General features: G+C 44.1%; 2 protein-coding genes across 10 annotated transcripts in view; one reads left to right on the forward strand and one right to left on the reverse strand.

Annotated features, from left to right (window-relative positions):
- Nucleotides 1-9,945, reverse strand: part of HORMAD2 (HORMA domain containing 2) — a 29,584-nt gene extending 19,639 nt beyond the window's left edge. Inside the window, exons 1-7 of the mRNA XM_083590776.1 lie at nucleotides 9,769-9,945; nucleotides 6,839-6,926; nucleotides 6,591-6,735; nucleotides 5,586-5,649; nucleotides 5,262-5,298; nucleotides 3,365-3,385; nucleotides 951-977 (exon numbers count right to left, since the gene is read on the reverse strand). Coding sequence (XP_083446902.1) covers nucleotides 951-977; nucleotides 3,365-3,385; nucleotides 5,262-5,298; nucleotides 5,586-5,649; nucleotides 6,591-6,735; nucleotides 6,839-6,889 — 345 coding nt within the window. The 5' untranslated portion in view covers nucleotides 6,890-6,926; nucleotides 9,769-9,945. The remainder of the gene's footprint in view (nucleotides 1-950; nucleotides 978-3,364; nucleotides 3,386-5,261; nucleotides 5,299-5,585; nucleotides 5,650-6,590; nucleotides 6,736-6,838; nucleotides 6,927-9,768) is intronic.
- A 228-nt stretch (nucleotides 9,946-10,173) lies between these two features.
- The window catches only part of LOC310751088 (acyl-CoA dehydrogenase family member 11-like), a 43,101-nt gene continuing 36,884 nt past the window's right edge, over nucleotides 10,174-16,390 (forward strand). The window contains exons 1-2 of one of the 9 annotated variants that reach the window (XM_083590049.1): nucleotides 10,174-10,690; nucleotides 15,932-16,164. In XM_083590049.1, coding sequence (XP_083446175.1) covers nucleotides 10,532-10,690; nucleotides 15,932-16,164 — 392 coding nt within the window. In that variant the 5' untranslated portion in view covers nucleotides 10,174-10,531. Of the gene's footprint in view, nucleotides 10,691-14,033; nucleotides 14,149-14,425; nucleotides 14,807-14,833; nucleotides 15,147-15,931; nucleotides 16,165-16,390 lie in introns of those variants that run through there. The other 8 variants (XM_083590055.1, XM_083590050.1, XM_083590051.1 and 5 more) reach the window with 8 other exon arrangements.

The following is a 16,390-nucleotide window of genomic DNA, read 5'->3' on the forward strand; positions in this document are numbered from 1 at the left end:
GTTGCGGGAATTTGAAACGCCGACCTTCCGATCGGCAAGCCATAGGCTCTGTGGTTTAACCCACAGCGCCACCTGCGTCCCTACTCAAATGTGTATTAATTAAATTCACATCCTGCCTTCTCATTAGGATGATCAAGACAGCTAACAAAATTGCACAAAGCAATTACAATGAACAAAAATGATACCAAAAAAATCAAATAAAAAATCATAATAATTCAGGATAAAAACTGCAAGCTGGTTTTGACACCTCCCTCTTCTGCTGACTGTATGTTCTAAAGCCAACCATAATGGCAAAAGGAGGGCTTGTTGCCAGACACTTCCTTCAGCTGCTGACAGCAGTGGCGTAGCGTGGGTTGTCAGCACCCGGGGCAAGGCAAGTAATTTGCGCCCCCTAATCCATGGATTTGCGCCCCCTAACCCGTGGATTTGCGCCCCCTAACCCGTGGATTTGCCCTAACCCCAGATGTTGCGCCCGGTGCGGCCGGCCCCCCCCCTGCACCCCCCACGCTACGCCACTGGCTGACAGATCCTATGGGCAATTGGAAACTGAAGTAAGACACATGGCTTCAGCTTAGTCCTGGTGATGATTGTAGATCTTATAAATGATTGTCTAGGAGTGCCTTTGGTGGTTTTCTTTTTTAAAATAAAGCTGTGTCCTCTCTCTATTTAGCAAAGGAAAGAGCTTTAGCTCACCAGCTTTGCATGCAAAAGGTCCCAGGTTCAATCTTCAGCATCTCAAAGAAGGTCTGGGTATATCCCTGTCTGGAACCCTAGAGAGCAGCTGCCAGTCATTGTAGATAAAGCTGAGCTGGCTGGACCAATGGCCTGACTCAGTATAACACAGCTTCCTATGTTCCAAGCATGCATGTGTTGGTGGTGGAAGCTGAGATTCTGGTTAACTTGAACATAAAGCATAATTTCTGCCTACTTGATTTTTGACTTTCTCTTACCTCAGGTTCTTTAGGGTTGGTATAGATCTGTTTTAAGAAAGCATTGAATTTTCATAGTAAAAATGAAGCAAGTACAATTCTGTTTGATCACAGGTGGACTATAAATCTCACTGCAGGAATTTTTTTTACTCATCCTTCCTGGATCTGTAACTAGTCATACAAACTGTGAAACTGTGAGATGTGTATATAAATATCTGTCTTGCAAAACTTTCCATAACCCCAGCTCTCATTCAGGGAATTAATAAAGCAGCAGCACCCACATAGATTTCTATAGTCAGTTTACCAAACCACCCAATATTCAAGACTTCTAATTTTAATAGATTTTAATAAAGCCAACAGATTTTAATACACATTTCCCTGCGGAAATGTCAATCATAATATCTCAGTGTAGCAACTACAGAAACATGGGACCTCTCCTGACATAATTTTTAGTGCACATTCATGATTACTTGTTCTCTTGATGCTATTGGGGCAGTCACACATGATCCCACTTTCAATACTGTTTGTGCCTGCAAAATTTTTGGGGCTGACACACTGCTTTACTTCCAATCAGTGCAAAATCCCATAACTTGCTATATTTTTTATACATACAAATGTTCTGGTTTATTTTTGTTCTGCCTTTTGTTGCACTGTCCCTCCAGACAGAAATAATATGGTAGCATTGGGGAAGTATCTCAGAATAAACTAAACCAGAATAAATCCACCACTAATGCACTATTATTGTGTTAAGAACATGATGCAGAATGCACCTGCCATAAAACACTTGTCTGGAGAGGTCCATTAGGGCAATGAGACTGGTTTTACTTCGAGTGTAACAGCCACAATAGTCTACCATGCAAAGTGAAAAACTGCCCTCTCCTGGCCACTACTTAACGGGGACAGTCAAAACTAAATGAACAACAGACTGCAAGAAGAATAAGCTTTTATAACCAATCATTCCAGCTATTTGCAAAGGGTGGTGTGTGAAGCTTGCTGTTCAGGGGGTGGGGGACTGTCAGCCCCCTAGACCTTTCTATCCAGCCCACAAGCAATCTCCAGGCCACACTCCTCTCTGCATCTTCTTGGAGTTTTTCTGCATGGCTGGAATGTGTCTTTGAACTCTGATAATGCTCCCTGCTTGTCTGGATGGAGAGATGTGTGGTGTGTGTGTATAAAGCTGACTTTTGCGTGAACAGAATGTAACCTACAGTACAAAAGTAAGAGTCCTATTAATTTCTCTGCCCACATTGCCACTGATCCCCACCCACCACTGCCATGCAGCCCCCAGGAGATTGTCCATGAAGGAATGTGGCCCTTAGGTTGATAAGGGCTTCTTATCCTTTGCAACATGGGGGAGAGTAGAGTAAAAACAAGGGTGGTGAAAAAGACCCTCTTCATCCCTCCAAACTCCAACAGCAAATCTATTATGTTTGTTTGTTTGTTTGTTTAGTTGTTGTTAGCAACAAAATCTACAATAAACTCAGTATCTGTGATTAAACATTAGTCTGCTTTTGTTTACTGTGTCAATAGAAAATAAAGAAATCCTACATTTAACAAACTTATTGTCTGTGATTTATCAGCTGTACCAGGGCTGCTGCCCCTCCTGCATGAGGCAAGGTGAGGTGACCGCCTCAGGTGGCAGGATCCACAGGAGCAGCAGATCCAGCCTCCATGGAACACATCACCTGCTGCTGCGTTTGGAGGTCAGATCATCTGCTTCCCCAGTGCTGCCTCTGTAGAGGTTGTAGAGCAGGCATAGGCAAACTCGACCCTCCAGATGTTTTGGGACTACAACTCCCATCATCCCTGACCACTGGTCCTGTGAGCTAGGGATGATGGGAGTTGTAGTCCCAAAACTTCTGGAGTCCCAAAACTGCTGGAGGGCCGAGTTTACCTATGCCTGCTATAGAGGCTTTTGACCCATAGGAGGCTCTCCTGATCTTCTCCCACCCTTGTTCCCAGTGTAGATCTTCACTCAACCCTTCTTCCCTGGCTAAGGGTGGGGGACATACTATTTTGTGGTTCGCCTCAGGTGCCAAAATGTATTGGGCTGGCCCAGAGCTGTACAGTGAACTTTAGTTTAATGAAATAACTTAAAACTTCTAATAAAGAATTTTCCGCACTTTCACCAAACTACAATACCCAGAGGCTTGGGGTGGGTGGAGACTGGTGCAAACTGAACTGGTATTAAACCTTATAAAAAGATGTAGGTGTGTAAAGATGGCACTTGTAAACATATTCAAACAAGTTAGAGATTGCGGAGTGTACATCACAGTGGGAAGTAAAACTTGAGCAAAGTGTTCAGATATTGAGGTAAAATATATTGTTGAAATATCTTAATCTTTGCCCAAGGCAGGTGAGGCCAAGTTAGTATTTGTTCTTTCCAAACAGAGGAAGAGGAAATCCTCTGTGAATTGATTTCATGTACTACTTACTGTTAAAACAGCCATATGTAGCTGGAAAACAAAAACAAAAACAAAAGAAGGATCAAAAATCAGCATTTCATTTCATTTCATTTCATTTATTTCATTTTAAATGTCCCCATCGTTTCTTCCCTTCAACTGCTACTATTTCCAATAGCTCAGGGCGGAGGGGGCGGGGGAACCAGCTTCTTTTTACTTGGATGTGCTGTGGTATCTTGGCGACTGAACAATGCAACTTTTCAAGTCTAAATTGTTTACTCAAAGAAATATCTCAGATGCCATTTTACATGTGATTTAACATTGCAAAAATTTTCTTTACTGTAAATAGCAGTTGCTGGGAAGGACTTATCAGAAATGAGACTACAGCATATGGTGTGTGTGTTAAACTTTCCCTCCTGAGCTGTGGTCCTGATGTAAATCTCAATCCCAAAGGATGGGAGAGAGAGACCCCTCACTGGTGCCAATATAGTCTTTTTCCCACTTAGAGTGGTAGATGGAACTGCAAGAAACATCACTGACATCTTGTGGCTAATTGGATTAATTACACATAAAAGGGTAGCTTTAGGTTTACCGGTATATTTCTTTTCTTAGTTGCACCCACCTGTATAAATCTTATAAAATCAGTTTCTGTACCGCATGCAACTGAAAAAGGCAGTCTTAACCCAGTGTTTGGTATATCTCAACTACTTTCATAGGGCCAAATTAGATCTGCCGACTTCTTTTTACCTTTGAAGTGGTTGTGGGGGATTTTAGTTTTTATGAATGCAGGTGCAGGGTAATGTGCTAAATCACACACACTTCTTTTCGGTGCCCAGAGGAAGAGGGAAATGGGTACTTGTATTGTGCCTGATCCCCAACCCCTACACACGCACACACACAGAGAGAGAGAGAGAGAGAGAGAGATTAATAGCAGCTTCAGGGGCAGCACGGTGGAAAAGGACTAAAAATGTGCTGTCTCTGTATGTACACCAAATAAGGAGGCAAATGAGGGTGAGTCAGGTCATGATTTTACATTCTCAACATAATTTCATCTACTTATGTGAAAAGGAAAATGTGTTGTAGTTATTTTTAGATTCTCTATTATAGTCAACAGGGATGAAACAGATTTTCAGATTTAACATCAGACCTGGACCTGAATAATAAATCAAAACAGAATGACACAGAACAGATCCAAAAGAGACTGGGTTGCTTCTAAATGCTACAAATATAAATACAAATAGAACCTTGTAATTGCTGTGCACCCCTCTTTAATATTTTCCCCGCACCTCTGCTCTGATCAAAACCAGAACTTATTGTGAATGCTTTAAGCTTAAAAAAAATGTCAGGAGATCCTGCGGAGTGTTTGGCCTGGCCTCGATATATAGCAAAAGAACTAGCATTATAACTTAAAAAAATAAGCAACCAAAGTAACAAGCACTAAGCAAAGAAAAGTACCTAGGACAGGTATCTTTTTCTTTAAATGATGATTTGACAACTGTTTTTGCAAATGTGATTTTCCTGTCAGTGAATCTCCATCTTTAGAGAAAAATTTCATCTGTTCAATATCTGCATATCAAGCAGCACTTTTGGACTGAGATATGGTCATCTAATTTTTTTATTATCATAATATATATATTACAAGTCTGGTTCAAACTTACTTATTGAATTACTATCAGGCACAACATGCAGCAGAATAGTCTGCAAATTGATTTGATTCATGGACATCTCCATATTTACTCCAGTTGCAGACATGGCATAGGCAAACCTTACATCTCTAGAGGAACAGTTTTCTTTGGTCAAGACAATTCATTCAAGGCAAGAGGTGAAGAGCAGACAATTTTGCAGTGAGGTTCCCCTGCCTTCTGTAACCTTGTGGTGAAATCTCATGATACTTAAAACAAGGTTTAATATAAATGAAATCAAAACTTACATAGTTCTTTTCCAGCGCATCAAAGCACCCTTGAATCCTGCTGGAGCAGATATATTAATGAATGAACATTCATCCAAATATATATAGTGATAACATTCTTAGTTGCCAAATGGAGTTTAGAGCTCATAGCAAACAAAATGAAGGAATGCTCTGGAATGTAAAACCTGTGCCCAGTTAATCAATAGTAAGGATTATATAAATCTCTGGTTTTTGTACCATCCTTGGTTGGGGGTGTATGTAGAGAGTTTGTGCAGAGCCAGGCATCTGCTACAATCAATATCCACTATGGTATCTTCTTGATCATTTGGGATTTCTGTTTCTTACCACTTGACTATCTGGAGTGAACCCTGGCAGCTTTTATCTTCTCGAAGAATTTTTAGGCACATGTCTGGAGGAAGAAGAGAAGAAGAAGAGTTTGGATTTGATATCCCGCCTTTCACTCCCCTTCAGGAGTCTCAAAGCGGCTAACAATCTCCTTTCCCTTCCTCCCCCACAACAAACACTCTGTGAGGTGAGTGGGGCTGAGAGACTTCAAAGAAGTGTGACTGGCCCAAGGTCACCCAGCAGCTGCATGTGGAGGAGCGGAGACGCGAACCCGGTTCCCCAGATTATGTGACTACCGCTCTTAACCACTACACCACACTGCAGTTAACAATGCAGTTAACTGGTGTTTGCCAAGTTGATTTCCAGCTACCAAATATTGGCTGCTTCCGGACAAGTGGCTTCAAGTTCAACCTAACTGCTCTTCCGTTGGAACTCAGAAGTATTGTGCTTTTTCTATGTGTACATCTCACTATACTTGCAAACAGAGAGACAGAGACAAAGACAGAGAGAACAGCTTCAAATCCACATTAAGCTTCAATGTAAGGTAAAGGTAAAGGACCCCTGGACGGTTAAGTCCAGTCGAAGGCAACTGTGGGGTTGTGGCGCTCATCTCGCTTTCAGGCCAAGGGAGCTGGCGTTTGTCCACAGACAGCTTTCCAGGTCATGTGGCCAGCATGACTAAACTGCTTCTGGCACAACGGGACACCATGATGGAAACCAGAGCACACGGAAACAACGTTTACCTTCCCACCACAGGGGTACCTATTTATCTACTTGCACCGGTGTGCTTTCAAACTGCTAGGTTGGCAGGAACTGGGACAGAGCAACAGGAGCTCACCCCATCATGCAGATTCCAACTGCCCACCTTCTGATCAGCAAGCCCAAGAGGCTCAGTGGTTTAGACCACAGCGCCACCAGCATCCCTAAACTTCAATGTGGATAAGCCTGACATGTAATAACTGAAGAGTTCAATGAAACAGAAAAGGCAAAGGCAGCAAACGTTACCATCTAAATAGCAGGTTCCATAAGAGCTTTCTGGGAAGAGCCCTCGGAGGTAAGTTATGCAGGAGATTGAAACTGCTAGCAGCCTTTTCACCAAAACCATAGACTGCTGCTCAGTGGCAACTCTGTTTGGAAACAGAGACGTTTCCTGAAAATGATGAAAACATATTTCCTATTTGCTTTAGAAAACAAATAAATAATTGGAGGTCTACATTTTCTTCTTAAAATAATACTACAGGTTTGCTTTGTACCTTCAAAGTTTTGGGCTTCTGCCCAATATGCAAGAGTTGAGCAGTAGCCATATTCGTTCAGTTAACTGTTTTCCAAGGAGTATTGGACCTACAGGAAGACAGATATGCTTGTGATAAGAAAGAGTTACTTCTAGGCAACCAGGGATTTCAGCTGCTCCCTGGCTGCCCCAGTTTTAGACTCCAAATGATTACCATAAATATGGCAGGCTAGCAAAAGTTTTTGAAGACCATTAAGCTTTGGAGGCTGATTTTCAAGACTGACCTACGCCAAGGGTCAGCAAACTTTTTCAACAGGGGGCCGGTCCACAGTCCCTCAGACCTTGTGGGGGGCCGGACTATATTTTTTTGGGGAAAGAAAAGAACAAATTCCTATGCCCCACAAATAACCCAGAGATGCATTTTAAATAAAAGCACACATTCTACTCATGTAGAAACACGCTGATTCCAGTACTCGTCCATGGGCCAGATTTATAAGGCAATTGGGCCGGATCCGGCCCCCGGGCCTTAGTTTGCCTACTTATGCACTATTCAACAGCTATGGCTTACCTGAGTGTGTGTAATAGTTTTAGCTGCCTTTTATTCACATGCCATTGATTAGAATAATTGTATTTTAATTTGGTGACAACAGTCACGAAATTAAAAGACACCTGCTCCTTGGGAGAAAGGCGATGACCTAGACCTAGAGAAACCTAGACAGCATCTTAAAAAGCAGAGACATCACCTTGCCAACAAAGGTCCGTATAGTTAAAGCCATGGTTTTCCCAGTAGTGATGTATGGAAGTGACAGCTGGACCATAAAGAAGGCTGATCGCCAAAGAATTGATGCTTTTGAATTATGGTGCTGGAGGAAACTCTTGAGAGTCCCATGGAATGCAAGAAGATCAAACGCATCCATTCTTAAGGAAATTAGCCCTGAGTGCTCACTGGAAGGACAGATCGTGAAGCTGAGGCTCCAATACTTTGGCCACCTCATGAGAAGAGAAGACTCCCTGGAAAAGACCCTGATGTTGGGAAAGATGGAGGGCACAAGGAGAAGGGGATGACAGAGGACGAGATGGTTGGACAGTGTTCTCGAAGCTACAAACGTGAGTCTGACCAAACTGCGGGAGGCAGTGGAAGACAGAAGTGCCTGGCGTGCTCTGGTCCATGGGGTCACGAAGAGTCGGACACGACTAAACGACTAAACAACAACATTTATAATTTAGTCGGCACCTTTCATCCATGTTACTCAAGGCAATGAACAATGTTATTTCCCTCTTCTCCTACCTCATTCCCAGTTACAAACATACTTGAAATAAAAAGCACTCAGATAGCAGGCTAGAAAAAAGCCTTTGCCTTAAACTAGGACAGAGGAAGGGAGACTAATGGTCTATGTGACTCAGTATATGTACTGTACAAAGTTAATGAGTGTGACACGCAGGGATAAAGCATAAAGCTTCACTTCTTACTGAGAATCACATTTTCTGAGTATTAGAAATTGGTTCAGTTACTGCTTTGAACCATAATAATATTATAAAGAATTGTATAGTCTTCCAGGTTTAAGCCCCAGGTTGAGCAAAAAGATTCCTGCATTGCAGGGGGTTGGACTAGATTACCATTGGGATCCCTTCCAACTCTCCAGTTCTCCAGTTCTATGCCTGGGGGACCATACAGCTGTTAGCACCCAGATCATTCAGTTCCTGACAGAAGTTAGATGAATGCTGTTCTTGAAAGATATTACACAAGCAATTTTTTTATGTTCACAGCAAGAACCTCTGACCACTCGTGATAAAACACTCAGCCATGTCAGAAGTTCAGGTCTCATATTTTTTGCCCCTTCAACACCATGGCTTAAACATGGGCAGTTGCCCACTTAGCCGTGAACTATGACAGGGTCTTCTTGGTGGTGGCTCCCCATTGATGGAATGCCCTCCATGGGTGTAGCCAGGATTGTTTTTGAGGAGCAGGCTTTTGTTAGGGGAGGCAAATTTTTTTAGCGGGGGATAGAACCTCATATTTGTATTGATTTGTAGTGATTTTTTTGAGGGGGAAACAGCTGCCCCCCTGGCTATGCCCATGATGCCCTCCCTAGTGAGGTGCGTTTGTCTGCAACCTTTAGGAGTAATTCAAAACTTTCCTGTTTATCCAGTGCATGGGTAGGCAAACTAAGGCCCCGGGCCGGATCGGGAGCCGGCCCAATCACCTTCTAAATCCGGCCTGCGGACGGTCTAGGAATCAGCATGTTTTTATATGAATAGAATGTGTGCTTTTATTTAAAATGCATCTGCGGGTTATTTGTGGGGCATAGGAACTCGTTCATTTCCCCCCCAAAATGTAGTCCGGCCCCCCACAAGGCCTGAGGGACAGTGGACTGGCCCCCTGCTGAAAAAGTTTGCTGACCCCTGATCCAGTGCATTTGAAGGCCGACAGATACTGTCCCTGGCAATTTTGGGTTGCACCAATGCTAGTCCTACTCAGAGCAGACCCACAGAGGGTAATTTATTTTTAATAAATGTGTATATACTTATAACAATATCCAAGTGGTTTCCAACAATTATACATACACTGTATGTACCATACAATAAGTTAGTGGGTGTGACTCATTTAAATCAATTAAGTTCCACAGGTTTACCCTGAGCAGGACTTAAGTTGGACACAATCCCTGAAATGTTTAGCTGTGAGGTGAATTTCTCCCCAGAGGTTTTTTAACTGCTCTTTTTTTGTTTGTTTAGTCGTTAATTGTATTGTTTTATTACAGAAGTGTTTGCCTCCCTGGGCTCATTTGCAATGAAGGGCGAAATTATAAATTTAAGAAATGAATACTAAGCGACCCCTGGAACGCGTGAAGGGCAGCTGAAGTGTCCCTGAGGAAGTGCAGAGCGCGTTTCCCTTGAGGATCAGATCAAAGGAGGGCTATTTTCAAACTGAGAAGAAACTGAGCCTCTCCAGACCTCTAATTAGGCTGTGGGCTATCTCGAAGTTGGGGCAAGCACTGGGGACGTTTGTTTCCTTCTTTCCCTATATATTTGGGGGGTTTTGCAACGGCGGGAGGGAAAGCCGCAATTTCCCTCAGACGGAGCTTCCCTTCAGGTCGAATAGAATCCTGCCCGCTTCCCGCCTAAATTCAACGGTCGACTCTGACGCTCCCTCAGGCGGGCGCTGAATTTAGGCGGGAAACGGGCAGGATTCTGTTCGACCCGAGGGGAAAAAAACCTGAGGGAAAACCTCTGGTCTCGATGGACCAAGGGGCAGCTTCCTATTGTCTTGCAAATAAAGTTGGCTCGGGTGGAGGGAGGGAATCTGCTTCGCCAGCTCCGCTGCTTCCTCCTCCTCCTCCTCCAGTCTCTCCCCGAAACCATCAAAGAGATGCCAGCCCCTTCCAAGGTCCCGTTCAGGCTCGTCCTGCCGGCTACTTGCGCAAGGGAAAGGGCGTCCTTTGTTTTGTTACAAGCCCCAGTTCCCGCCTGTTGGAAGGGGGAGGTGGCTCAAGGCGAAACAAACGCGCCCGCTAGGTTCTTTCTTCGGCCGCTATTGGTTTGCTTTTTGGCTTTTGGTTTGTTCCTTTATTTTGGCAAGTTGGCCATGTGAACGCCTTGCAAGCCGAAGCTGTCAAACTGCGAAGTTTGGTTGCAAAACTTAGGGCAAGCAGGGAATCAAAAGTGCAAAGCTTGGGGCAAGAGGCGAATCGCGTTTCCCAAAGGCTGGAATCAGCAAATGGAGGCCATGGATCAAAAATGCTCCTCACAACACCCAAGAGAGCTTTTTGCCAGGAAAGAAATTGGGGTCTTTTGTCAAGAACAGCCTAGGATTGGAAATCCATATCTGGAAGATGCTTTTCTTCAGGATTACTTGAAATCACAGCTACCAGCTGAGGTCTGTATTTTATATATGTCATATTATATACATAGACACACAGATATATATTTAATGCGCGCGCACACACACACACACAAAAAGGTTCTGTTCTCTCACCTGTTTTATTTGACCTTAAATAGGAAGGTACCTTCCACTGAATCAAACCAATTGGCCTATCTAGCTCAGTATATTTGACTGGCAACAGCTCTCCAGGGGTTTGGACAGGGAACCTTTCCCAGCCCTACCTAGCCCTGTAGGTATTGGACCTACAGGAAGACAGATATGCCTGTGATAAGAAAGAGTTACTTCTAGGCAACCAGGGATTTCAGCTGCTCCCTGGCTGCCCCAGTTTTAGACTCCAAATGATTACCATAAATATGGCAGGCTAGCAAAAGTTTTTGAAGACCATTAAGCTTTGGAGGCTGATTTTCAAGACTGACCTACGCCAAGGGTCAGCAAACTTTTTCAACAGGGGGCCAGTCCACAGTCCCTCAGACCTTGTGGGGGGCCGGACTATTTTTGGGGGGGGAAAGAAAAGAACAAATTCCTATGCCCCACAAATAACCCAGAGATGCATTTTAAATAAAAGCACACATTCTACTCATGTAGAAACACGCTGATTCCAGTACTCGTCCATGGGCCAGAATTATAAGGCAATTGGGTCGGATCCGGCCCCCGGGCCTTAGTTTGCCTACTTATGCACTATTCAACAGCTATTGCTTACCTGAGTGTGTGTAATAGTTTTAGCTGCCTTTTATTCACATGCCATTGATTAGAATAATTGTATTTTAATTTGGTGACAACAGTCACGAAATTAAAAGACACCTGCTCCTTGGGAGAAAGGCGATGACCTAGACCTAGAGAAACCTAGACAGCATCTTAAAAAGCAGAGACATCACCTTGCCAACAAAGGTCTGTATAGTTAAAGCCATGGTTTTCCCAGTAGTGATGTATGGAAGTGACAGCTGGACCATAAAGAAGGCTGATCGCCAAAGAATTGATGCTTTTGAATTATGGTGCTGGAGGAAACTCTTGAGAGTCCCATGGAATGCAAGAAGATCAAACGCATCCATTTTTAAGGAAATTAGCCCTGAGTGCTCACTGGAAGGACAGATCGTGAAGCTGAGGCTCCAATACTTTGGCCACCTCATGAGAAGAGAAGACTCCCTGGAAAAGACCCTGATGTTGGGAAAGATTGAGGGCACAAGGAGAAGGGGACGACAGAGGACGAGATGGTTGGACAGTGTTCTTGAAGCTACAAACGTGAGTCTGACCAAACTGCGGGAGGCAGTGGAAGACAGAAGTGCCTGGCGTGCTCTGGTCCATGGGGTCACGAAGAGTGGGACACGACTAAACAACAACATTTATAAGTTAGTCGGCACCTTTCATCCATGTTACTCAAGGCAATGAACAATGTTATTTCCCTCTTCTCCTACCTCATTCCCAGTTACAAACATACTTGAAATAAAAAGCACTCAGATAGCAGGCTAGAAAAAAGCCTTTGCCTTAAACTAGGACAGAGGAAGGGAGACTAATGGTCTATGTGACTCAGTATATGTACTGTACAAAGTTAATGAGTGTGACACGCAGGGATAAAGCATAAAGCTTCACTTCTTACTGAGAATCACATTTTCTGAGTATTAGAAATTGGTTCAGTTACTGCTTTGAACCATAATAATATTATAAAGAATTGTATAGTCTTCCAGGTTTGAGCCCCAGGTTGAGCAAAAAGATTCCTGCATTGCAGGGGGTTGGACTAGATTACCATTGGGATCCCTTCCAACTCTCCAGTTCTCCAGTTCTATGCCTGGGGGACCATACAGCTATTAGCACCCAGATCATTCAGTTCCTGACAGAAGTTAGATGAATGCTGTTCTTGAAAGATATTACACAAGCAATTTTTTTATGTTCACAGCAAGAACCTCTGACCACTCGTGATAAAACACTCAGCCATGTCAGAAGTTCAGGTCTCATATTTTTTGCCCCTTCAACACCATGGCTTAAACATGGGCAGTTGCCCACTTAGCCGTGAACTATGACAGGGTCTTCTTGGTGGTGGCTCCCCATTGATGGAATGCCCTCCATGGGTGTAGCCAGGATTGTTTTTGAGGAGCAGGCTTTTGTTAGGGGAGGCAAATTTTTGTTAGTGGGGGATAGAACCTCATATTTGTATTGATTTGTACTGATTTTTTTGAGGGGGAAACAGCTGCCCCGCTGGCTATGCCCATGATGCCCTCCCTAGTGAGGTGCGTTTGTCTGCAACCTTTAGGAGTAATTCAAAACTTTCCTGTTTATCCAGTGCATGGGTAGGCAAACTAAGGCCCCGGGCCGGATCGGGAGCCGGCCCAATCGCCTTCTAAATCCGGCCTGCGGACGGTCTGGGAATCAGCATGTTTTTATATGAATAGAATGTGTGCTTTTATTTAAAATGCATCTGTGGGTTATTTGTGGGGCATAGGAACTCGTTCATTTCCCCCCCCAAAATGTAGTCCGGCCCCCCACAAGGCCTGAGGGACAGTGGACTGGCCCCCTGCTGAAAAAGTTTGCTGACCCCTGATCCAGTGCATTTGAAGGCCGACATACTGTCCCTGGCAATTTTGGGTTGCACCAATGCTAGTCCTACTCAGAGCAGACCCACAGAGGGTTATTTATTTTTAATAAATGTGTATATACTTATAACAATATCCAAGTGGTTTCCAACAATTATACATACACTGTATGTACCATACAATAAGTTAGTGGGTGTGACTCATTTAAATCAATTAAGTTCCACAGGTTTACCCTGAGCAGGACTTAAGTTGGACACAATCCCTGAAATGTGAGGTGAATTTCTCCCCAGAGGTTTTTTAACTGCTCTTTTTTTGTTTGTTTAGTCGTTAATTGTATTGTTTTATTACAGAAGTGTTTGCCTCCCTGGGCTCATTTGCAATGAAGGGCGAAATTATAAATTTAAGAAATGAATACTAAGCGACCCCTGGAACGCGTGAAGGGCAGCTGAAGTGTCCCTGAGCAAGTGCAGAGTGCGTTTCCCTTGAGGATCAGATCAAAGGAGGGCTATTTTCAAACTGAGAAGAAACTGAGCCTCTCCAGACCTCTAATTAGGCTGTGGGCTATCTCGAAGTTGGGGCAAGCACTGGGGACGTTTGTTTCCTTCTTTCCCTATATATTTGGGGGGTTTTGCAACGGCGGGAGGGAAAGCCGCAATTTCCCTCAGACGGAGCTTCCCTTCAGGTCGAATAGAATCCTGCCCGCTTCCCGCCTAAATTCAACGGTCGACTCTGACGCTCTCCTCAGGTGGGCGCTGAATTTAGGCGGGAAACGGGCAGGATTCTGTTCGACCCGAGGGGGGAAATCTCTGGCCGTTTATTTTTTTATTAAATCATTAATCCGGGTTCAGTGCCTCAAAGCATCTATCTCCAAAAGCTGGGCTGGGAGAAACTCGCTGCCTGAAAACCTGGAGAGCGATTGCTGCCAGGGTTTGTGGACAATACTGAGCTCGATGGACCAAGGGGCAGCTTCCTATTTTCTTGCAAGTAAAGTTGGCTCGGGTGGAGGGAGGGAATCTGCTTCGCCAGCTCCGCTGCTTCCTCCTCCTCCTCCTCCAGTCTCCCCGAAACCATCAAAGAGATGCCAGCCCCTTCCAAGGTCCCGTTCAGGCTCGTCCTGCCGGCTACTTGCGCAAGGGAAAGGGCGTCCTTTGTTTTGTTACAAGCCCCAGTACCCGCCTGTTGGAAGGGAGAGGTGGCTCAAGGCGAAACAAACGCGCCCGCTAGGTTCTTTCTTCGGCCGCTATTGGTTTGCTTTTTGGCTTTTGATTTGTTCATTTATTTTGGCAAGTTGGCCATGTGAACGCCTTGCAAGCCGAAGCTGTCAAACTGCGAAGTTTGGTTGCAAAGCTTAGGGCAAGCAGGGAATCAAAAGTGCAAAGCTTGGGGCAAGAGGCGAATCGCGTTTTCCAAAGGCTGGAATCAGCAAATGGAGGCCATGGATCAAAAATGCTCCTCACAACACCCAAGGGAGCTTTTTGCCAGGAAAGAAATTGGGGTCTTTTGTCAAGAGCAGCCTAGGATTGGAAATCCATACCTGGAAGATGCTTTTCTTCAGGATTACTTGAAATCACAGCTACCCGCTGAGGTCTGTATTTTATATATCATCATATATACATAGACACACAGATATATATTTAATGCATGCACACACACACACAAAATGTTCTGTGACATCTAGAGACTCCTAGAATTGTAGAATTAGAAGGGACTCCAAGGGTAATCTCATCCAACCCCCTACAATGCAAGAATCTCAGCTCGTTTGCACAGACAATTTACATGGATTTGACTACTTCCTCTGATTTTTAAAAAAGCAAGACTGAGACTCTTAGGACAGCACCCCATGCATCCAAATGTAGCAGCCTACACTGAATTCCAAAGTTGTCCTTGAGTACCATCCAATATTTCACAAATGGAAATAGAGACAGGTTAGTAAAATTCCTATTCCTATACCAAGGACCGCTGCACAAGCCACCACTATCTTTTGCACATTGCTAAAGGTTCTGTTCTCTCACCTGTGTTAATTGACCCTACATAGGAAGGTACCTTCCACTGAATCAAACCAATTGGCCTATCTAGCTCAGTATATTTGACTGGCAACAGCTCTCCAGGGGTTTGGACAGGGAACCTTTCCCAGCCCTACCTGGAGCCACCATTGGGGACTGAACTAGGGACCTTTTGTCTGCAAAGCCGATGCTCTTCCCCTGTGTTACAGCAAAGTATTTTGCCCTCCACTGATTTAAAAGTCAAATGGGTGTTTGCTCTTTGCTTAAAAGTTATGCAAAAAGCCAGCAGTTTGCGCTGTTCCCAAGCTGCTGTCCACAGTTAAAAACAAACCTCACTAGTTGAAGCAGGTGAAAAGTGAACTATGTATGGGTCATTATGTATGTGCAGTTATTAAGTAGTAACTTTTATAAGTGCAAGACAGTCTCCCAAGCCATGTTTTGGAGGAAAGTCCAAAAGTTCAGGCAGCGGGGTTGATTCTTTATAACATAAGCGCATTTCAAATAGCAGCAGTACATAATACTCAGTTTAAAAGGATCAGTATAGGAGACAGGTGAGGTCAAACAGGGAGCCCAATACTTTGTTTTATGTTCTGCTTGCTGTGATGTTTTTATTTTATTTTATTATTTTATTTTACTTTTTATTTATACATAGATACATACATACCGGTATGTACTTGTCCATCCGCCCACATTCTTTTACTTTGCAGGTGTTTGCTGACGTAAGTTTGGACCTTGAACAGTTTGGGGCTCGAGTGAAGGATGAAATTGATCTCCTGGGACGCAAGTGTGAGTTAAACCCTCCACAACTTAAGCAGTTCGATGCCTGGGGGCGGCGTGTGGATGAAATTATCACCTGCCCAGCCTGGAAGAGGATGAAGGAGATCTCGGCTGAGGAGGGGCTGATTGCTGAGGCTTATGAGAGGAGATACTCTAACTGGAGGTACAAATTTAGTTGACACTTTCAGACTCAGTTGGCCACACTTCAGGGCAGCGAACATGTCCATATACCTCCAGTGCCATTCAAAATGAAATGTCCCTACAGTGGGGATAGTGACACTTTCCTAGACGAAAGCACTCCCACGGTAGAACTCCCACAGCAATAATGATTGGCCACCGATTTGGATGGCTTTACAAGACAGCAAGGTCAATGCATGTAAGGCTACTAT

Source organism: Podarcis filfolensis (genome assembly GCF_964270895.1).
Source record: "Podarcis filfolensis genome assembly, chromosome: 16".
NCBI lineage: Eukaryota > Metazoa > Chordata > Lepidosauria > Squamata > Lacertidae > Podarcis > Podarcis filfolensis.